The sequence below is a fragment of the Sinocyclocheilus rhinocerous genome, unplaced genomic scaffold (genome assembly GCF_001515625.1).
Source record: "Sinocyclocheilus rhinocerous isolate Xijiao unplaced genomic scaffold, SAMN03320098_v1.1 scaffold1426, whole genome shotgun sequence".
In the NCBI taxonomy this organism is placed as follows: Eukaryota; Metazoa; Chordata; class Actinopteri; order Cypriniformes; family Cyprinidae; genus Sinocyclocheilus; species Sinocyclocheilus rhinocerous.
The window spans coordinates 486,503-510,552 of NW_015630392.1; the positions used below are offsets into that span (position 1 = coordinate 486,503).

The window sequence follows — 24,050 nt, forward strand, 5'->3', positions numbered from 1 at the left end:
AAGCTTTTTCTGTGAGAACCCTGTATATATAGTACACAGATTGTTGGTTGCCACCAAATTCACCAAAGTGACTAATCTCACTCTTAATAATATAATAAAGAATATAATTGTCATGAGATGTGCACAATGATTGTTTGCACTGGATTTCGTATTGGATTGATCTTGGATTTCATGAGGGATAAACTGTAATAGTGTATTTGATTAGTTTCATATAGCCTTTTATATGAGACTATAACTTTTCAAATGAAATTGATATGCAACTGAGATTTAATCAACTAAAACGGAAAATGCAGGACAAAATGTCACATCAAATTAAAGAACTGAAAAAAAGAGGTTTATGATAAAAGAAATGAAAATGAAACAAAACTGAATTTCCTTTTTTTTATTTCAAATAATGGAAAAAAAATACAAATATAAGTTGACAAAAGTAATGATGGAATGAGGACAATGAAAGACAGCTGCTGGAGAAGGGTGAAGTGGAGAGTTTCAGTTCATTAGGACCTCCATCTGAACCAGTCTGGCATTGGTATCTCCAGCCATCCGGTATGGAATCATTCCCGCAAACGTGATCAGAGCCCGGGCTTGACTGCGCAGCAGCTGCAGAGAAAGTAGACAAATGCAACCGCAGGTGGTCACACACACTTGAGAAGAGCTAATCAGGATTAACATGTATCATCATAGTGTGTGTCCAGTGTCCAGTGAATAATGGACTCAGACTCAGGATTAGCTTTATAGTTGATTAAGCAATCATTTTATCTTAGAAAATGTGTCTTACCATGTCTCTGTCCTCTAGGGTACGCGGAGGTCTTCCTGGCGTACCTGCTGCAGCCCCCTTTAGACGCTTGTATTGTGTGAACAGGATATTCATTGTGGCCAGCAGAACCTCTGACAAATTATGTCTTATCTGTGGAAAGATTAGGACACAATGGAGAGAATGTCATGAGAACAAAGGTCTCTATTCTGGTCATTAAAAAAAAATAAAAATGTTTCAAAATTATACAGGCTACATTTTAGTCAACTCAACCAAAAAGCAAAGATTTGAAAAGAGGTATTAACATCTTGTTAATTTGGGGTCACTTGAAACGACACAACAGCTTAGCATTTGAAATAACAGCAAGTAGGTAATTTATGCTAATACTTTCAGATCTCTTACCTCGTCGCTGAAGTTTCTGAAGGCCGCAACCCGTTCCTCAACACTCTCCTGACTTAAGGGAACCAGCTTTAGCCTCTCAATCACCTGACACAGAATGGCACAAAAATAAAGATTAATGCCTGGCAGCATGTGCCAAAGGTCAGAAGGGGTCTTATAGGTGACTTACATCGTAGGCTCGGTCTATGTGGCCGGTGTGGTACTCATCAAAGAACGTCATGAGGTCCAGAAGCAGGTAGAAGGTGCTGTCCACAGTCTTCTCCCCAGCTATACCATTAGTACGATACCTGTGCTCAAGAAATACAAGAAACCATTTGGTGTTCAATGAAACCACAATCTACAAGACCAAAAATACCCATGATGGAGGTTCATTATGTTTCTGTCTCAAAATTGTCAGATAACATTTAAAAAAGGAAATAAAGTTGCATTTGGAAGATATAAATCACTACTACAAGAAACAATGTTGCAACTGCAAAATATAAAGTCACAATTGAGAGATCTAATCACAATTTCGAGATACTGTATAAAGTTGCAATTAGGAGACAACGTAGTAATTGAGAGGCAAATTAGTAATAGACATCGGGATTATGATCAATTATGAGAAGTAAAGTTGCAATTGCTAGATACATTTTTTTTCATACTTTAGGCAGAAAAGGGCTTTCATAATTTAAAGAGATCTGTGTACAAAATGCTCACCGTTCAGCAATAGCCACTGCCATGTTTTTGAGTCGCTCTTTGTTGGACTGGGGCTCGCTGACTTGAGCGATAACTGGACACAACAATTTGTTCATCAGCTCCAGAACCTTGTCAGCGTTCTGATGCAGGAAAGAAAAGATGCTTTAGGCACAATCATCTCGAGATTAATGAAACCAACAGCACATTACAACTTATCTTACCCTGGCTAACTCGTACAGTTTGACGGCCTCCTCAAACAGCCCCTTGTTCTCGGCCTCCGATGCCACCTTGGTAATGATGGCCCGCGTGTCTCCGGCAAACTTGTCAATCACGCCGGGCTGAAGGGATTCAAACAAACACTGCTTAGAGCTGAGGAAGACTCTGAATGCACAATGTTGTCAAATTGCTTTGAGCATGAAAGGCCAGACTGTGATTTAAAGGCCTTTGAGACAATAGCACATTCTACACAACCCTGCAAGGTTGAACGAACAAAATAACGAATGAGCGTGTGCACAATGAGTTAGCGAGAAAGAACAGTGGCACATTCGTTTTCTCAGGTGTCAGGCGATATTACAACAAAAGCCTCCAACATACCTTTCTGCTTCCATCTTTTTCGAGTCTTCCAAGAAGCATATCGAACTACAGGAAGAGAGTTAAGTATTAACAGAAATTATGTAATGATAATAGCAATTAGTATGCAGAAACGCTTCCTCCAATGAGCTCGTTTCTTACCTCCCGACTCTCGATGACTAGCTCGCTGACACAGCGCATGAACATGTTTTCTCCTTGACTGTCCTTCTCATTCCTGTGGCCAACCAGAGAACAGTGATTGTGAGTTTTCACTCAGTAAAGTACAGCGATTATGCCATTTGTAGCACGAAAGCACTTGGACATGCAAAGGAACGTGTTTGCTTTGTGATACTCATGCAAACCCCAAGATAAAAGACCTTTAGAAGATCAATCACTTCCTTTTTGTAACGGTGCCTGTGAGGTCTCTTAAAACAATGGGTCGAGTTAGCATCGAATTCAGTGTGAATGGAACAGGTTTAATTATTCATGGATCATTCGTGGAAGGTTCTGAGTTATTCATGACACTTTAATCTCTTCTCAGAGAGGGATTTCTCTCAGTATTTTCAGAGAAAAAGACATGACTCACAGTTCAGCCACTGATCAAACAGGAAACAAGCTGATTTTAGAACAGGTCTGGTGTGTTGAAGTACAGATTTGCTCAAGAGCTGTTCAACATGACTGATTTGAGATCTTTCAGCATGTTACCCTAAATGTCCCAATAGCATCAGCTGGGGTTAGGTCGACCATTACCGGAGGAAGTAGAAGTACTGCAGGGCCTCTCGTGGGTCTGTGGACTCAAACTTGCGGGTGTAGAGCATAAGCAGCCTGATGAAGTTGAGCCGTCGCACCATTGGAGGATCTCCAGCCTCTTGACTCACTGAGAAGAGACCAGAAACCTATTTAGAACAGAAACCAGATACAATTTTTAATTATCACACATTGATCAGCACTTACAGAGTTGGGCACTCTGCCCTGATGATTTAAGCAGCAGTTTGAGTTCATACAGCACCAGAGCTACATGAACGGCATGGCTGCGCAGACGCTCCACTCGGAAAAGGAATGCTATGGCCGCCTCAAACTGTGCAGTCAGGAAAAGCACCTGGAAGTACAGGAATGGCTGGTGGCTGGCCGAGAAATGGGACTCACCTGCAGAAAACAATTCAAATAATGTCAAACACCTTTATGAGCATTTGGGATAATCCAAAACCACTTACAGAACAATATAAACGACATATTGGGAATGTGCACATGCAAATGCAGCCAGTAAGGATTTGTAACTTAAGGAATTTGAATGCTTCTTTAAGCGAGTAATAGGTTCCACATAAATCTTCCTCAGCTGTGAAGTGCTTAAATAGGCTGTTTCATTTCCATTTGCATGAGTTGAAATAATCCCCTCTAATTTAAATTGCCGTTAAAACTGACGTCTTAAAACGGCATTGAAAAGACCTGCTGCGACTTTGCATAGAGTGTAATGGCAGCACAGCTGGGAGTGAAGGAGTCTTATCAGCAATAGAGGGAGTCTTTAATATGGTGTACTGCAGGAGCACCAGCGAGATAAGACTGACTCATCAGGCAGGTGGAAGAAACTAAGCGGATGCCTTTTTAAAACTGGGCGAGGAGAAGTTTAAGCCACGAGAAAGCAGCACAATGACATACACTTTTATCTGGGCTAGGCACACTGGCAGAGACTGAATAGGGGGGTTTTGCATGCTGACTAACTTCCTAGTCTTTCAAATGCCCATTTAAATATCTTCCTTTAGGACTGGAGTGAATCTAAAGATAAGTGGGATGATTTATTGGCTGTATGGAATAATTTGACCTGAGTTTGCTTTAAAGAGTTGAGATCTCTCCTAATGCATTAAGATATATTGCCTAGATTTTGTAACTATAATATTATTTACAAGTATAGTCAACTTAATCCAGTTTAATACAAGTTGTTAGGATCCCCTTGTGGCACACAATTTTTTGTGTTTTCTCTGATTCTGATCAAATCCAGCTGAAACCTGTCGGTCACAGAACAGCTTACAATCTTTTTAGTTATAAATCAGTTTTGACTGAGTATATTTTATACACTTAAAAATGTTGGAATATATATATATATATGTATGGTGACTCTGAGTCTCACCATAGTCCTCCAGCAGCTGTTTCTGAAGTTGGGCTAGAGTCATTCTGTCCTGAGGGGAACTGCTCCCGTCCTCATCAAAACACACTTGATTCAGCTGGTAGTGGACACAGAACATTGCTCAAAACATTAGCAAAAAATATGAACTATAACATAAACTCTGATATACAATAAAGTCTGTATCTGTCACTATATCTGACCTTGAGCCACAGATAGTCTTCTGTCTTATCGGCCACCTCTCCATGATTGTCGCCGATGTCGCATTTGCCGATAAGGCAGTAGACTGCACGCTTGTAGGGGTCGGCACTGTTCCTCAGCACACGTCGGTAATGAAGTCGCAGTTTATTCTCAGTAGCTGGAGACAAACTGAGAAAAATGGTGCAGTTGAATAAATATATATTGAATCCTTAAAGAAATTTACTGAATTATTCAGTTTTAAGATAAACTTGTGCATGAGAGATGAAAAGGGAGCAAGCTGGGTCAAACGCACAAGAGAGAGAAGTAGCTACCAAAAACAGAGAAGAAATAGTCCTCTTAGGATGTGATCTAGTTTTTGGGGTGTGTCTATGTGCGTTCTCACCGTCGGTCGGGGCTGTTCATGTACTCCTGAAACCAGATCTTAAAGTCGCCCAGCTGATGCTGTGCCCTGTTCACCACCTGCATGGCGGCAGACAGGTCTCCGCAACGCAGGCAGAAATAGATCAGAGCCCACACTGGATGTCCCTCCACCTCGCCGTCCTGTTACATACACACACAGCAGGGTTTATCCTTGGGTCACACTGCGTCCACTTACCCCCTTTTTACTTTCAAGTGTGGAATAAGCAGCTTATTGGCCCATGCAAGGAGAATCCACTGCTGTTATCTAAACTATGTCAAGCCACACTCTGCGCAGTTCATTCGAGAGTATCTGCAGTGAAGGCATCTAGTCTGTATGATGTAGTGCTGCCTGTGCTGTGTGGTGTGGACACGTTCTGCTGCAGTACCTGCATGCCTGGCAGCGGGGTCGGCAGCTTGATGTTCAGTAAGCTGCATACGAGCTGATAAGTGCCAGGTACTCCACCCAGCTGAGCCTGGTGCAGATTCCCAAATACAGTGACCATAGTGTAATTTTTATAGCTGCAGAAGAGAGACACAAGCTGTCTATTTTTCTAGTGGATAAAAGTGCATACTGGGTTTACTAACTTTATGACCAGTGAATTTAAATGTTTATCCCATAACCCTGTTATAGACAACTAAAAAAGTTTTTTTTTTTTTTTAAATAATGATAGTTTTGATTCAGAGTGACGCACTAATGAGTCAATTCAGACTGATTTGTGAAGCTGTTTGACAGACTCATTTAAATAAATTGACTAAAAAATTATTAGTTCACAAACCTGAACTCACTGTCCCGTAACCAAGTTTTAATCAACATAACAGCAAAATCTAACCCATTAAAAATTTTAGAGCAGAGCATAGAATTGATATGCACAAATTTCCCTGAAATTAATTGTATTAATTTCTATGATATTTCCAGGTTTTCCATGACCATGGGAACCCTGAACATACACTACCATTCAAAAATGTGGGGTCAGTAAGACTTTTATTCAGCAAGGATGCATTAAATAGTTCAAGCTACAAAATATTTTAATTTCAAATAGAAGCTGTTCTTTTGAACTTTCTATTCATCAAAGAATCCTATCAAAGAAAAAATATATAATGGTTTCCACAAATATATTAAGCAGCACAACTGTTTTCAACATTAATAATAATGATAAAATTGATAATAATAAGAAATGTTTATGAAGCAGCAAATCAGCATATTAGAATAATTTTTTTAAAATCATGTGACACTGAAGACTGGAGTAATGGGTACTGATAATACTGCTTTGCAAAAGCATATTCTGAATTGTACAACCAATTTCCACAATAAACTGGAAGTCTCTAAACACAGTAAATTAAAAGCGTTATCGTTTTTATTTAAATCTTTTTTTAATATAATTATTTTTCATTTAAATTTCAATTTATTTAAAATCAATAATTATTAGAATATTAATTAAATAACTGAAAACTCTGTAATCTGTTGAAAAACACTGACAATCATAAAACTGACAATAGCATAAAAACTGGTATAATATACTGGTAATTTCAACATTGCTACATCCCTACTTAAAATTAGTTTGTGTCAATATTATCTCTCTAATCAAAGATTTTCTTTCTCTCACCTGTTCTCCAGGAATTGCAGGGCTTGTCTGACGAAGGCCATCTGCATGTCCACAGACACTCGACTCTTCAGCGTGTCCTTTGCCGGCACCAACAGAACGTCTGTCATCTGCTTCACCATGAGCCACATGTCTGACACATTCTGCAAGCACATGCACAAACAACTTTACAGAATCACTATTAAAGCAATAACTCCCCTATATTTCTGAGACAAAAAGCACAGTAAGGAACACAAACTGATGCCAGGCCGAATGCGACATACCTTATCATCCAGGCTTTCGGTTACTGAGGCACAGAGATCTCCCAGGTTGGGCTGAAGATGCCCATTTACTATCTTCTCATTGAAGATATAGATCTAAACGAAAGAGGAAAAATGCAAATGGAGAATGAAGGTCAAAGACTGATTGCTGTCTAAGGCTGAGCTCTCCATAGGTGTATCCGCTACGATCTGGAAGTGAAGTGTAGGATGATGAAAAACAAAACAAAGAGCACAAAGATCAGGAAGATGACTCCGCAGGCGATGTGGCGACACATGATTAGAAAAAAAAGTACAAAGGCAATAAAAGAGAGATCTGACAAAAAAAAGAGAACAAAGGAGGAGCGAGTGAGAGACAGCCCTCCCTTTTATGGATAGATTGGGAGCTTACCCATCATGCTTCTTTCCAGTCAATCAATTTTTTCGATCAATCGAGCTAGGCTTGCAAAACACAACACATTTATTCTGGTGTCTAGTTAACTGACTGAAAGAAAAGCTAAGCTTAACTAAACGGTATTCTGAGTAACTATGAGCCAGTCTTTTTTTAACATGTCTTATAACTAAGATTGCTGATTTATTAGTGACCAGATTGATGTCATCCAATTCCTCCTCTGTGAGATGTTTCAAGTATACTTTCTTTTAAAGATTATAGTTATGTTGATTAAGTTATTTATTATTATTTAATTATATTTTTAATTTGTTTTATTTTTATTTTTCATTATATGTGTGCTTATGTTGTATATACGTATGGCTTTCTACAAACCTGTCGGCTGTAGGCAGCTTCCACACTGTCCAGTGCACTGCGTCCTGGAACTCCCACCTCGCTCACGAAACTGGGCTGTGGGGCACATAGCAACCGTCGTTAAGGCACAAACAACGAAGTCTACACAACAAGACTATACGTGTGTAGGTGTGCATTTGTGCGCCTGTAAAAGTGTGGGTTTGACAAGTGCACAAGCTGCGTTTATCACGGAGAGTTGTTTTAATCTAAATGCAGCGATCAATGTAGCGTGAAGCTATTGTGAAGAACATAACTCACGCTTGAGAGCACACAGCTCAGTACTGTAAATACACAGAGAGAGAGAGAGAGAGAGAGAGCGCGAGAGAGAGACATAAACAGAAAAACCTTAAATTGCATACGTGGACATGAATTTATCTCTTCCAAAGAAAAATGTCACATGTACTGAGAAAGATTTGACACAGATAAAGCATATGGTGCTTTAATTGAAATGATTTTCAACACTTTCTCTCTCTCTCACACACACAAGCAAACACAATCCACAGTAGCAAATTCCATGAACAGCCTGGCAAGAAAGTCACTGAGGCGTTGTAGTTTGTGTGACTATGTAGCGTGGAGGGGGCGACCCAGGCTGGTGGTACAAGGAAGAGTAAGCTCCTGGCATAGGAAGTGAACAGCAGGTCACACATGGAAAATGTAACTGCTGTTTAATAATTAAAGCAGCAGGACAGCAGTCAAAAATCTCCTAGAGCACAAACATACGTGCGTTTGTGTACAAATTCACACAAACACAACATTCTTCCTGAATCCTTTATAGAAAAAGAAAAGGAAAGACAAACGTGCGTTTGTGTCCAAATTCACACAAACACAACATTCTTCCTGAATCCTTTATAGAAAAAGAAAAGGAAAGACAAAAGCATATTCTAAGGTTTCACCATCTCAAAAAGACTGTCTTTGTTTGCCGTAGACAGACTATTGTTCCTCTTAAGGACATAAAAGTGAAACATGCGGGGGTTTTTTTTTTTGGGTATATATTATTTAGAAGAGGAGTGCTTGTCATCTTCAATGTTTGATGTTTTCTACATCCTTCCCTCTTACTCACCTCTCCATTGTGTGACAGCAGAGAAGTCAAGTCAAGTCAAGTCACCTTTATTTATATAGCGCTTTTAACAATACAGATTGTGTCAAAGCAACTGAACAGCATTAATTAGGAAAATAGTGTGTCAATAATGCAAAATGAAGTGAGCAATGCTGCCAAAAGAGCATCTATTTTATGAATAATACCCTCTAAAAGCAGCCAATGTCATCCCATCTTACTGTCACATGACTGACTTTTTTTCTTTTCTTTTTTTACTTTAGAATGCTGTGAGCATATGAATATAACATAATAGATTTAAAGCTAAAAATATATTATATAAATTTTAAAAAAGCTAAATCTCTCTCTCTAAATATAAAGTACAAAAGTATAAAAATATAAAATGAAATCTAATATTATATTTTTTGCACACACACATATATCTATATATAGCTAAGTCTAAATCTCTATATATACACAAACATTAACCGAAATCTAAATATCTTTGTATATATTTAATGTAGATTTTGTTTATATCGATATGCTTACATCATACATGAGAGAAAAATATATTTTTTAATAATCCATTTGGTAATGCTAGTACTGCATAAATTACTTTAAGGCCAACTGGATGATATCTTTACATAACGATTTGGAATGACAATCAGGTCTAAATGTCCTTTTCTGAAAAGAACTACAAGAAAAGCTTTTGCCAGATAAGATTTCACTGACACTCAGATTCAGGCCAAATGTAGCCACAGGCTGGGTGTATCATGCCAACAGATCTGAACAAGCTCCTTAGATGCTAAATGAGTCCATGTGTATTTCACGGATACGCCACGTGTAAAGTGAGGCAAGTGTGAGCTATTACATATCATACAAGGGAGTTATATCATATCAATCGTGCGTGTGCATTGTGTTTCATGTGGCGTGTTGTTCCTCAGACCTCCACTTCCTGGCTGAAGTCCAGTGCATCCTCTCCAGCTCCCAACAGGGTGTGCAACACTCTCTGCTTCACCTGCTCCCACTGCACTAACATAGAGTCTCTGTGGTACTCCTCCGCCAGAAGAAATGTCTGCAAGAAAGACAGAACGAGTGAAATAGAGGGGACAAGGTACAAATCACACATAAAAAAGCATGTGGTCAATGAGTGTAAAACGAGTTGAAACTACAAAGCCTTCAGCAAATATATAGGTTACTCAACACGTGACGCATTAAAAATAGCTTGCGGAGTAAGAAGGGAGCAACCTGGATCTGGGAAACATGCTGTGCACAATAAGCGCTAACGGCCATCACTATCTTCACCCCTCCCCCAATCCCACCTCCAAGGGACAAGGAACGAGAGCTGGGCCTGGGGAGACTCAAACTGGGTCTGGCCCGCTAAAGCCTGGATGCGTGGAGGCCTCGCTAATGGAACTGTGCCGCTATCTGGGTCTGTCTTCACGCCTACTACCGATTTAGCTCGTACCCTGATTGAATCCGAAGACCTTTCGTCTATTTTACTCGGCCCCGGCGGATCGACGTGTGATAATTGCGAGCGTTCTAATTAAAAAGGCTTCTGAACTCTGGAGGAAGAGATTTTGGAATCAAGTGTAATGATGGAGGGAGTGAGATATTATCAGTATGACGTGCTGAAGTTAATGTGAATCAGGTAAAATTTCAAGAGGAAAAAACTTAGGGACTTTTTGTTTTAGGGGGAAAGCAATAGTGTATGGCTTTATAAGCACTTCAGGAACTAACTGTACTCCAGATGATTTAGCTAGGTCAAAAAAGCCATTAATCATCCAGCAATTTACTTCACTCTCACTTGGGTCCAAAATTAACACTCATAATAAAAAAACAAAAAAACAAATTGCTAGTGAGGGATCTAAATTTTCCTGTAGTGCTTGAGGACCCAAAGCTTTCACCAGAGACACGTTGTCACACAGGCCATCTGTGTCGTGAGTGTAACACCTCTTCTTTCGTGAGCAAATTATCCTCTGTCCATCTCTTTGCTGACATTCCTCCTCCTAAGAGGTTTGATGACTAGACTGAGAGAATAGATGGATGCGAGATTAACCTGGCAGAGAGCAGCTCGCTGCTGAGAAATGGATAATAACAGGTGAAAGAGCCTGTTTTTACCTCACTGACAGAGGCTGAAGAGGCAACAAGGGGAAAATGGGATTTGACCTAAAACCGAAAGAGCTGCAACCTCTGGCAACTCTCAGTAGGAGACTGTTTTAAGGGAGCTTTCAGATGAATTGTGCAAATTTGAAATGTCTGGCCAATATGGGATGTAGTTGCACTGAAGTTTATGTTATTAAAAATCCTGTTCATTTTCTCTACACTGGACAAAAAGACATGGTTTGATCGAATGAGCAAATAAATGGATGTAAAAGGATATAGAGAGGTAAAAGAAGATGCTCACCCTGCGGCGTGATTCCTCGATGGCTGACAGCAGTGCATTGTCTCTCTCGTTCTTCAGAAAGCCCTGGAACAAGAGACACGGCATGGAGGTTAAACGTACTGCAACCTACTTTCCTCTTTTCTGCATGCAGAGCACACGCCCTCTCAAGAAACAAATGCAAGTAAAAAATTGGCTTTGGAGAGCAGAGTGAAGAAATTACTCGCCAGTTGGACGGTAACTTTATTAGGAACTGCAGTTTCAAATGGTTTATGCCAAATTTTAAGAATGATTGTTTGACACATGCTGATGTAAGTGACATGCAAGATTCAAACCAAAACCGTATAAATGGTCTGCTAAAGAAAACTTCAGGTTGCTAAGCCTAGTTTTTGCCCAGCTGTCTATGCGTGACAGATATATCCTAAAGAATAAAATGTGTTACATATATGGAATATTCCTCATATTAAAACACAAAAACAGGAAATAATCTGTTTTTCTGACAGGTACCATTATAGATGGTGACTGGCTGTATCAGAAATATGACTAAATATGAAACTAAATAATTTCACTGAAGTTATAAAATTCTAAATATATAAATCATGCAAAACATAGTTTAGTGGCCTGTAAGAAATATTCCCATATATATATATATATATATATATGAGGTTAAACGTACTGCAACCTACTTTCCTCTTTTCTGCATGCAGAGCACACGCCCTCTCTCCCTTTCTCTCTCCTTCCCTCCATACTTCCTCCAAGACGCAAACGCCACAGGCCAGAGATGGAGAATTGACATCATTATCGAAATCTTTGCTAAAAATATGCTTAGAATCGACTCTGTGCAAGAACACTCGCCCAAAATGGCCGCTCTCGAGTGGTCAGAGCTGGATCAGCAAAGCTTTGGTTCACTACGTTCTCGAGTGTACTAAATATAGTGCGCATTTAAGAAACACCACATTCATGCAAACACTTTGTGAACCACATTTCTACACACAGAAGTCCATGGACAGGTATGGAAAATGTGTTTCAAGCTGCTTGGTTTCCACACATCTACCACTCTCGGACTACTCTCTAGGACACTGACAGTTAAAACCAGACTAAACCCTGACTAGAATGTTACCCACTGGAAATCATAAAGCCAACAGCTGCTTATATCTAATTATGGACCATCATCAACTAAAACGTCATCTTTTTTCGATCACAGATGGAAAATGCACACATCAGTAACCTCCACGGATACACAAGCTACATTATCTGACTGGATGCCGAGTGTGCAGCTCGAGCAACCTATATGGATGCACTAGGAGAACTGATAGTCACCACTGATAAGCTACCACTAAATATTGTAGAAACTTAATTTGCTGTAAAGTTGCTTTGCAATGATTTGTATCGTGAAAAGCACTATACAAATAAACTTGAATTGACTTGAATTGAACTAGGAGTGATCGTACTTGATGTACAGCTGGGTAACGAACACTCACACACACCCGCATTTGTTTTGATTAAACACAGAACAGAAAGATCCAGCAGCTGATCCTGAGGACAGAGAAGTCACTGGAATGACGTGCAACACACACACATTTAGTGGGGGTTGGGATAGGGAGTGGTACTGATGGAAGGGGAAGCTGGTTCTGATGGGTTTGGAGGATCATCAGACCGCTGAAAAGCCAATATTTGAAGGATGGAGAGAAATGCGACTTCTGAACTGGAACCTGCAACCACTGGCTTTTATTATTACAAAGGTGGAGTCAAAAAAGCATCAGGCACATTTTCCAGGTTTGATTTTTACTGAATAAGGTCATGTCGTGAAAAACACACCACGTTATCGTCAAAGAATGAACATAGATTTGAGATGTTTCCTTGAATTTCTCAATAAAAATTTTTTATTTTTAAAATTTAGACACAGATCATCATTTACACCCTTTTTTTATCCAAGTCTTCAGGATCAAGTTGAAGCCTGCCCTCCCTTCCCCCCAATGACTCCCTGGTCCTTTCCTTCCCCCTCAGAGATTACACGACCCCCATCACCCCATTCACACTCTGACTGACAGCTGTAAATGAGGATTGATTTATTCTGATTTGGGCAACGAGACGTCTAAATGACGCATCTGGATGAAAGAGCCGAGCTGATGGATACGGAGATGGAAAGTGGGTGGGTGGGGGTAGTTTAAGGTGTGGGAGCAGCCAACATTTTATACTTAGCAGCACTATTTCTTGCTCAGTCACCCTTCCTCCAACTGCTAGCTACAGAAGAGCGTCCCCTTCAGGCATCCACACTCTGCATCAAGTACCCAAGAGAAACTAGCTGACAAAAGGAACGCATTTTACATGGATGCATTTGGGTCATGCCTTAACCAAGAACATGCTTACTACAGACTGTGAAGCGTGTCATCACATATGGCATTTTTTAACTTTATTAGTCACATCGAATAGAAAAAAACTTCTCAGAAGAGATCAGATGTGCAATTCATACCAAACTACGTGTATATCTTTTCTGATGAATCTTTTGAATCATCTGACCACAGCAAAATAAATGTGTGACTAAAGGCTGCCAATAAAGCAGCTAGGCAAAGTGCAGATCACATAGGTCGAAAGGGGAGGTTTCAGTATCCCATACAATTAAGCACCGTGTATTTCTGGAAGATTCAAGGTGCAGCAAATATTGAGCGAGTTTGATTTGGATAAAAACGGTGCATCACGATGAGCAAAAGACGTCATTACTATAGGAAGCACATACATGTTCAGTAAAGACATTGTAATGTATGCAACAATATAGAATTCATACATGTTCATGATGCACACATCTTTTTGTTGATTTACATAAATTTTTAAATCAGGTATAATGCATTTTAGCAACATATAGCAGGAAATATGACATGGATTGGCATCGAATGCACGCTGTATCGAATGCAAGCTGTACAAAAGACATGCATACATGCGCTAACCGAACCCACAGCATTTCATTTAAACTCAAACACCCCCCCTCTAGATCTATACATCCATCTTTTTCCTTTCCTATACTTCTGAACAATGAGAAGGAGTGAAGGAACCCCACCCTAACCCCACCACTTCCTGTGTGACAGACAAGTCTTCATCCTCCTCGTCATCTTCATCATCCCTTTGGAGAAGGTGACAGTCTCATCTTTTGGGCTAAACCGACTGACCTGAGGCATACATACTATAGCGAGCCTGTCCAATGCATGTGCATGTAGGTGATACTCACTTATGCTCTGGTTTAACCTGCTGGGAAAGTGCTGCTGAGAGGTGAAAGTGTCTGGGAGCAGAGTGCCCATCCACTGCCCATGCCATCTCCGTCTTCCTCGTCTTGCAGAAGCGGGCCAGTGCATTTTTAGGGCGTTTCTGACCTCCTTCACCAGAGGCCCACACTGTCTCTGCCACATGCACTCTTCTTTACCTCAAGGCGGCCCAGTGGTCTGAACCTAGATATGAGCCAGGAGCAGGGTTACTGTGGGCTGCTTTATTGTCGGAGGCGGAGCGTACCAAGTTGGCCCAGAGACACGGGGGGGAATCTGAGGAGAAGTCATTATTCAACCTGATCCATGTGCTTGTTCACCATCAGTCGTCCACCCCTCGGGCCAGTGCATTTTTAGGGTGTTTCTGACCTCCTTCACCAGAGGCCCACACTGTCTCTGCCACATGCACTCTTCTTTACCTCAAGGCGGCCCAGTGGTCTGAACCTAGATATGAGCCAGGAGCAGGGTTACTGTGGGCTGCTTTATTGTCGGAGGCGGAGCGTACCAAGTTGGCCCAGAGACACGGGGGGGAATCTGAGGAGAAGTCATTATTCAACCTGATCCATGTGCTTGTTCACCATCAGTCGTCCACCCCTCCTCCTCATCTCTCCTCCAGCATCCCTGCCAGCCTCCTCTTTCACTCTCACTCATTTCTTCCTTTTTTTAAACATCTCTGCATCCTTCCTTTTTCCTCTTGTGCTAGCGCAATGCAATTATGGTAATGGATCCCCCCCCACCACACACATACTCTCCTGATGGCTTTCGACATCCTGTCCAGAAACTGGGCTAATAATCCTCTTAAGAGTCATGTTTAATTAATGAGCAGAGTGCACTAACCAGAGATCAGACTCCACATGTAGAGCTATTTACACTTATCCTGCACCTACTGTTGTGTGCGCTTAGATAATACACTCTAGTGCGAAGGCATGGTGCGGGAAAGACAGAAGTAAGCGGAAGTGAGAGTTAAAAAAAAGGATGAGATGCATCATCCGATTCTGCGTCATTTTGCTCGGGTAGTGCATCTCCTTCCAGTCCATCATTTAAAGTGTTTGCTTTTTCATCTACAGGATATAAGCACCTAAAACATCCCTGCTTTTGTTCGCCTTACTGTTGTGATGTTAAAATTAAAAATTATTTTATGTAGATTTTATAAAGGAAACACGTGGGTTGTAGAAGGCTGCACGTTTTCCCACACACGCAAACGCAGAAGGCGAGAGAAAGGCAGGAGACTACGCCTCATCAGCAGCATGCATTTCCTTTGTCTTCAGGCAGGCAGACAGCTCGGGAGCCTTATGGAGCACACACAATATACAATTTACACACTCTGCCACCACCTCGCAGGGTCGATGCACATCTGGATGTCTCGGCACAATTGTAATGGTTCAATTCTGGGCACGGCACCTGCAGCATCTTTGTTTTATTCAGTAGAGGGTTTAATGCGATTCTTTTCAAGAATTTTTTTTTTGGAGACTGCAACGGCGGAGATACATCACGAGAATGAAGATGATAAATGGAAGAGCAGTTACACAAGTTCAACAAAAGGGAGATATTAAATCTCATAGCCCTTAGAGTCAATCAGAGTTGTTCTGAAAATGCTAAAGAGATTTTCAGCCACACACACATTCAGGCAGGGAGGGAGGTGAGGAAAGTGCCAGGCAGTAAGTGCACTTCCAGTAAGAGCCGAGCCGCACTCTGGCAGGCCCACCACAAAATTATGTCTGACAAAAAAGACGATGGAGAGGTGGAGGAGGGATAGAGTCAGTGAGAAATAGAAGGAGAGAAGAGATAAGCAGAGGAAAAGATGGGTGGCCGGGGGTAGACGACTTCGAACCTTCAAGAAGCGAAAACCAAGTGGATCATTACACGACTTGATGAGTCAAAAGCCAATTTTCTTCATTGATAACATTCAAACAAATGAAAATACCTCTATCTTTTATGGTCAGAAGTAATTGAGGACATCATCCAGTTGCTACCAACAAGACACATTATGTGACCCTGGACCACAAAACCAGTCTTAAGTCGCTGGGGTATATTTGTAGCAATAGCCAAAAAAACATTGTATGGGTCAAAATTATAGATTTTTCTTTTATGCCCAAAATCATTTGGATATTAAGTAAGATCATGTTCCATAAAGATATTTTGTAAATTTACTACTGTAAATATATTAAAACTTAATTTTTGATTAGTAATATGCATTGAACTTCATTTGGACAACTTTAAAGGCGATTTTCTCAATATTTAGATTTTTTTGCACCCTCAGATTACAGATTTTCAAATAGTTGTATCTCAGCCAAACATTGTCCTATCCTAACAAACCATACATCAATGGAAAGCTTATTTATTCAGCTTTCAGATGATGTATAAATCTAAAAAAAAAAAAAAAACGAAAAATTTACCCTTATGACTGGTTTTGTGGTCCAGGGTCACTTATGTTAAATGTCACCTGTACATTTTGATGGGTGTGTCTGAGTGATTCTCCAGAAATGTCAAACTTCTCTCTTTTGATTCTGAGAGAAAAAAAAACTGTGTAAAAAAACAACAACTGATGTGTGACAAAGCTTAATTGTCACAAAGCTTATTATTCAGAGATGGCGGGCAGCGCTTTGACACAATTCCCAGTTTGAATCCCGACTTGTGGTCTTTTCTGATCCTGTTCCCCTCTCTCCCACATTGCTTGCTGTCTGTTCTGTACTGTATTATACAAATGAAGCCAAAATAAATCTTTTAAAAAAATGATGATGATCTTATTGTTTTTCTCATACAGGCTGCAGAAATGGCCTTGTCTCTTACAGCATTTGGATAATCACTAGTTTAGATCAATGTTTCCCAATCTTATGTATCCCACAGCCCTTCAGTAAGGCATAAACTGGCCCTTCAGTAAGACTCATAGTACCTATTTATCGACATAAAACCACAAAAGTGCTCCTTTTAACTCATATTATACCGGACATCATTTAGCATCATTATTGATATTGTTAAAGATCCACTGAAGTGCCTTGAAACGTGCAGCGTTATTCTATAAGTTGACGTAATTTCAACTGAAACAGGAAGACAGGGCAGGACATATTGAGCAGCCCCGCCCCCTTTTTTAAATAGCCAATAGCGTTTTGTTTATATCACAGCTTGGTAAAGCCACATTTGACAGCTTATGACAGCCGCAGTCTAACAGATTACCCCTTTAGATTCAATATGAATTCAATGTTACTAAAGCAAAACTGATTATAATGATGCTGAGGAAGTGTAGTTTGAAAATTGTGTCATTTATGTTGCTACATGGCACCGGTGTTATCTTTTCTACACGTTAATGCTGTTTGTCTAACCGTTTCTCCTCCTAATCTCATCCATATCGCTATAAAATATAGCATGCTGTGTTGAATTCATATCGGTCTAATACGTTTTGTGATCTGCGCCGATTCACGCATATGATCCGCTCTGTGCTATCATGTCTCTGGACCGCAGACTGTGTGCACGCTGCGGCGGTTCGCTTGATACAGTGCGAAACCACACTTCTTTTGCCTCAATGGAAAGCATATTCACACTGTCTGAATCGTTCCCTATCCCCTATATAGTGCACTACGTGCCATTCACCATACACAAAATACTAACTTTGAGAACAAGTGACCAATTTCAGCCGCAGCGCCAGCGTCTATTTATAGGGGGCAGGACGCTTTGGATTCTAGAGAGCATTTGATTGGACAGAAAGTTTGATGAGAATCTGAAGTGCATGGTGATGTCATCAATATCGTTAATCCATATTGGCGGAAGTTAAGGCCGAGACACTGCACGATTTTCGGCTGTCCCAGACGAAAGACTGGCATCGTGAAACAATCGTGGCGATTTCTGTGATCGTGGCTTCTAAATGGTGGTCCTATATCGTACAGTGAGAGAGGTTCAAAGACGGCCGTTGTCACAGTCTTTCGACCAAAGATAGCCTACGATCATTTCCTGACAGTGTCAGAAATTCAGCATGATCTTCGCTGTCACGATCTCCAGCTGGAGTGCCCATGAACTCCACCAGAGGGCACTCCACCCCTGACTTTTGCCACTCTCACAGACTATATTTCCCATAATCCTTTGCCGGACTCATCACTTCTCGCATTCACCTGTGTCTTGTTTCCTCCGTCAGTCTTACCCTATTTAAAGCCTGTTTTTTCACACATTCGGTGCTCAGTAGTGTTAGCTTGTAGCATTACCTAGTTCCCGTGTTTCCCAGTTTCCTTGTTGCCTTGCCTTGTTGTTTGATCCCTGGACTGTTTCCTTGTTTCTGATTGTTTGCTGCCTGCCCTGACCTTCGCCTGTTTATTGGATTACTCTTTTGTTGTTTGACCCTGCTTGTTTTGACCACTCTTGGAATAAAGCCTGCACTTGGATCCACTACTGCGTTGTCACGCCTCCCTACGTTACAATCGCAGTGTGTTTGCTGCTACGACCTATGTTTACAGTACAGCCGATAAAAATGCGACATGAAATCAACGCGACACGGCTCTAAAACATAAAACTGAATTTTGTCATTGCTTTGGAGCATACTAACTTATAGATAAACTGAAGGCTAATATATTCATTCTAAAAACAAAAAAACTTCCATTTTGATCTCATGGGGACTTTAAAACTGCATTTATTACAATCACTCACTTTAAAACTTCAGACAATCGATACTGTGGCTAAAAAACAGACTCATCAAGTAGCTTCCTTTCAAACTGAAGCACTCTGAGAAATAAGGATGATATTTTACAACTAAGACAAGTTTTACAGAGCACTGTTGCAAAAATCTGCCTCTGTCCAGAGTCATTTATTTTTTTAAGACAGATTAATGATGAATATTTTGACAGCTTTATTTTTTTTTTTGCCAAAATTTGTCATTCATCTTTTGTCGAATTAATAAAGCAAAACTGATATCTTCCTCAATATGGATTAAACTTTGTACTAAAACTCTACTGCACATAACAAATGGCTCAAATGTAATTCTAAAAATTATTTGCAGCACAATAAATGGAGTGACAAGAGCAGTTAAGCCAATAGGCTTTAGTTTATGTCAAATCCACTTCAACATTCAAGTAAGTGATATATTACTTCCTATGATTTAGTGTAAATACATTTAGGTCACTACTTCACAGCATTAAAATGTATAACGTTACACACAGGAAAAGTATTTACATATTTGCCACTTAGGCAGTAAAATCTCTCAAGAGCTAATTTAGGCATAGTACAATCATCTCACTATGTCGTGAGGTGCAGACATGGACAAAAAGTCTCAAGACGACTCCAGGTTTAATTTCATGTGGTTTAGCAGCTCATTGTTGACTTCACTGCTGATTCCTGGCTCTAGTGAGCTCACTATAATTCATTAAACCTGTGATATCATACTGCAGTCACCATAAACACCACCCTTCTGTCCCTCTCTGAACCCACATATTCGTCTTTTGGTGGTTTGTGTACCAGAACAGTTGCAATTATGCATTAGCAATGCATGAATTTATATATCTGAATCTACAAATCCTCTGGTATCAACAGCGTCCACAGGGGGGAGTAGTAACCACTGTTATGTTTCATGAAGTCAGGAAAACATCACTGTTCAAATGTGATTTTTCATTTTCATATTTAGTTTTTTAAATTTACAATAGTAGCTAAGTATTTACATATTTGCCACTTAGGCAGTAAAATCTCTCAAGAGCTAATTTAGGCATAGTACAATCATCTCACTATGTCGTGAGGTGCAGACATGGACAAAGCAATGCATGAATTTATATATCTGAATCTACAAATCCTCTGGTATCAACAGCGTCCACAGGGGGGAGTAGTAACCACTGTTATGTTTCATGAAGTCAGGAAAACATCACTGTTCAAATGTGATTTTTCATTTTCATATTTAGTTTTTTAAATTTACAATAGTAGCTGTCAGTGAAAACACTAAACTCTTAAGATGTAATGCTCTTGGCTGTGTAATTTCAATGTTTGATTGTTGAAACAAGTTGAATTGCTTTGCCGCACTCACATTTTCCCACGTCACGTCTCTTGGCCATTAGGCCTGCATTATTCTTACAGATGCACTTAGAACTGAATTCAATAATAACCCATTGCCACAGCAAGGTCACACCTTAGCAAACTGACATATTATAATCCAATTCACAGCATGCACTGTATAATTTCTAAAAGCTGTGCACGTAACCTGCCTTCACAAATGCCCAAATCAAAATAAACAACAGGTAATACATAGGTGTGTGGTACACACAAGTGAAGCAGCACTAAAAAGCAATGATAATACACAAAAACATGAACAGCAGAAAAACTTGTTGCCATAAAGATAAACGCATACACATGGACTGAGAGCCATTAGACCAACACTGTCTCTCAAGCTCTGAAGGAAACAGCATAGTGCTAATTATAAATGGGCTGAGTGTGGAGATTGTTTAAATGTTTATTTGGCCTCAACTGAGGCAGTCATGCAGGATGCCTCATCAAACTATTAAGACGACATTGCAGAGTACATCACTAACAGGGAAAAGCAATAATAAAAGCTAAAGGTCTGGGGTTCGGTATTTATTTACTTATTCTCTTTAAAGAAATTAATACTTTAATTGTGCAAGGATGCATTAATTAAAATTGACAGTAACACATTTATAATGTTACAAGAAAATTCTATTTCAAATAAATGCTGTGTTTTTTAATTTTCTACTAATCAAAAGATACTGAAAACATATCACGGTTTCCATAAAAATATCAAGGAGCACAACAGTTTCAACAATCATAATAATAAGAAATGTTCTGAGCACCAAATCAGCATATAAGAATGATTTCTGAAAGATTATGTGACACAGAATTCTATTGACTAAAAATTCACATCTGCCAACACAGGAATAAATTAAATTTTGAAATATATTAAAAGAGAAAACAATTATTTTAATGATTTTATTTAAACAATTATTTTAATTACTGTAATATTTCCTTTTTTATTTTTTACTGTATTTTGATCAAATAAATGCAGCCTTGGTGAACATGAGACTTCTTTCAAAAACACAAGTAAATATAACTAACCCCAACTTTTGAATAGTAGTGTATGTTAAGTCATAAATTGTTGTAATAAAATTTCTGCAATAAAAATGGCCTTGTATACCATTAGCATCAATTCTGAACTTTTTTTTTTTTTTTTAATGTTCATTGCAAATGAAAATCTAAATAATTAAGATTGAGTATTAGGATTTACTTCTCAAAAATAGTATCGTTTACATGTACTTAGCAAATTATTTCCAAATGAAGCAACTTAAAATAAAGGGGGCATATTACATTAATTTCAGATTGAAGTTTAAAAATGAATTTGAAAAATGCACTTCTCAAAAACAAAATCAACCAGGTAATCACAGAAATCTGATTAAGTTTAACTTGCAGACAATACAGTAAAGAAATTAAATAGAACTTATTTAAATATATTTTAAATTACAAAAATTTGATGTGTTAGACCAGCACATTTGTATTAAAATGGTGGAATAAAGCTCCATTTTACGGTCAGTATACATGCTTAAAATGTAAAAAAGGGAGGACAATGATAGACAGCAACTCTCAAAATAAAAAAGATGCAACTTGCTTTTCTATCTAAGAAACTCCATCACAATGCAATATTCAAGTAAATGTGCTAAATGTCTTTTTAAATTTTTTACCAGAAGTAGATCAGTTCTGAATTATGCTGAACCATTCAAATTAAATCACAACAAGTCCAGATATAGTACCATTCAAATTTGGGGTCAGTAAGATTTTTTTTTTTTTTTGGAAAGAAATGAACACCTTTATTCAACAAGGATTAAATTTACCAAAAGTGACATTAAAGACTTTCACATTGTTGCAAAAGATTTCCATTTCAAATAAATGCTGTGTAAGAAAAGTTTCTATTCCTCAAAGAATCCTGAAAATAATAATAAATGTTACTTGAGCAGCAAATTAGCATATTAGAATGATTTCCGAAAGATCATGTGACACTGAAGACTGAAGTATTGCCTGCTGAAAATTCAGCTTTGCCATCACAGGAATAAATTACACTTTAATTAATAAATAAAATAGAAAATTTATTTTATATTGTAATATTTCACAATATTGCTCTATAATGTAATATAGCACTTAATAATATAGTGTTATATAATGTTTTTCAGTATTTTTGATCAAACAATTAAGCCTTGATGAACATAAGATAATTATTTTAAAAATACTTAAAAATCTTACCAACTTCAAACTTTTGAATAAGTTATTTTTATTGGTAGTGTACATCCATATAATTAAAGCACTTTGATTCCAACAGATGCTACAGTTCAAACAATTTGTAGCTAAATATATGACATTAAACAGCTGCATCTCCATGGATGCAGTGGGGAGATATAAAGTATATAAAGTATCAAAAGCAACTAGGAATACAAACACCAACCCAAGTAAAACATGCACTAACCTGAATATCAGTGTCCTTGACTGGCTCAAGAGGCTCAAATGTAGTGGCTGCACTGAGACTCTCAAGACGCTGGGAGATATGGAAGATGTCAAGACCCCGAGAGCCCAATAGGATGGAGCTGAAGTTTAAAAAAAATAACAATACAGATATAAAGAGTATGCTGATTACTTCAAATTACTTCAAATAAATTGAAGTGTCATGCCAATTTACATACAGACACCAAACTGAAAACTCACGCCTTTACGTCAGCTGTGTCTTGAGAGGTTCTGGTGAGAGTGCGGGAACGTAGACGCTCTCCTGCCTGTTGGATCTCCTGTAGGTTTCGCTCAACATGGGGCAACTCCGACACGGCCTCAGTCTCTGCAGCAAGCTGTTCTGCCTGCTGCAGGAGTTCCCCAAAGCCCTCAGTATCCATGTCCAGTATCCGTGCCACCTGACAGCACCACGAAAGAGTATGTCTATATTACATGGTGACATGCATATCATTTGTCTTCAGTATGTAAGTTAACAGTAACTAACTGTTAGCAAATTATCACTTACTACAGCTCTTGTCATTACAATAACACTGAAAGAAACTCTAAAAGCTTATTATATTGACAAACCTACAATTTGAAGGCCATTCAATGTCAGTTTATTATGATTGTACAGTAGTAACTGTGGGACTTTCACTGAAATTACATACCATTATCATGTTAACTTTGGGATGCCAGTGACATGATTAACTACAATTAATAACGTCAAATAAGCTGTATCATTACGTACTCATTTATTTAGCATACTATCTTTTATGAAATGGGACATAAAACCACACAATATTAGTATAACACTGAATGAATGTTAGCATGTGAAACAACAGTAGTCAATAGAAATGACTGTCACTTGCTAGCAAGCTAACTTGACATGAGGTGCTTTTGGCAAACGCGTCCCAAACAGACACCTGTCAAATGAGACTTAATTTAACTAGCTGTTAACTAGTTAATTAGTTAACGAATATGTAACAACCCACCTCGCTGAATGTGAATCCTTATAGCGGCTATAATAGGATGATTTCCACTTTAGCCGCTATGCTAAACACATTCCCCCTCGTGAACTCCCGGGTTCCATTGAGAACGCGCGCTGATTGGTTCAAACTGGTTTTTCCCAGAAGCACGCGCGACTCGATAGAACTTTATTCAGATGCTTCTGTTTACAAAAAATTA

At 39.1% G+C, this 24,050-nt stretch overlaps 1 protein-coding gene across 3 annotated transcripts; it reads right to left on the reverse strand.

Annotated features, from left to right (window-relative positions):
• Nucleotides 1-401: 401 nt before the first annotated feature.
• Nucleotides 402-23,991, reverse strand: LOC107740311 (nuclear pore complex protein Nup93-like). Of its 3 annotated transcripts, none has more exons than XM_016552706.1 (22): nt 23,858-23,991; nt 23,088-23,284; nt 22,852-22,969; nt 11,194-11,256; nt 9,733-9,861; nt 7,736-7,810; nt 6,979-7,071; nt 6,719-6,858; nt 5,501-5,633; nt 5,098-5,255; nt 4,718-4,883; nt 4,521-4,614; nt 3,350-3,541; nt 3,146-3,272; nt 2,558-2,630; nt 2,420-2,464; nt 2,047-2,163; nt 1,847-1,965; nt 1,320-1,437; nt 1,154-1,237; nt 776-904; nt 402-597 (listed from the first exon to the last, which is right to left on the reverse strand). In XM_016552706.1, exons 2-22 carry the CDS (start codon nt 23,264-23,266, stop codon nt 487-489), a joined length of 2,463 nt encoding a protein of 820 aa, XP_016408192.1. In that variant the 5' UTR covers nt 23,267-23,284; nt 23,858-23,991; the 3' UTR covers nt 402-486. The 3 variants fall into 3 exon arrangements, with proteins under 3 accessions (XP_016408192.1, XP_016408193.1, XP_016408191.1); XM_016552707.1 differs by having other exon boundaries at nt 23,088-23,309; XM_016552705.1 differs by lacking the exon at nt 23,858-23,991 and adding an exon at nt 23,534-23,624.
• Nucleotides 23,992-24,050: the final 59 nt, after the last annotated feature.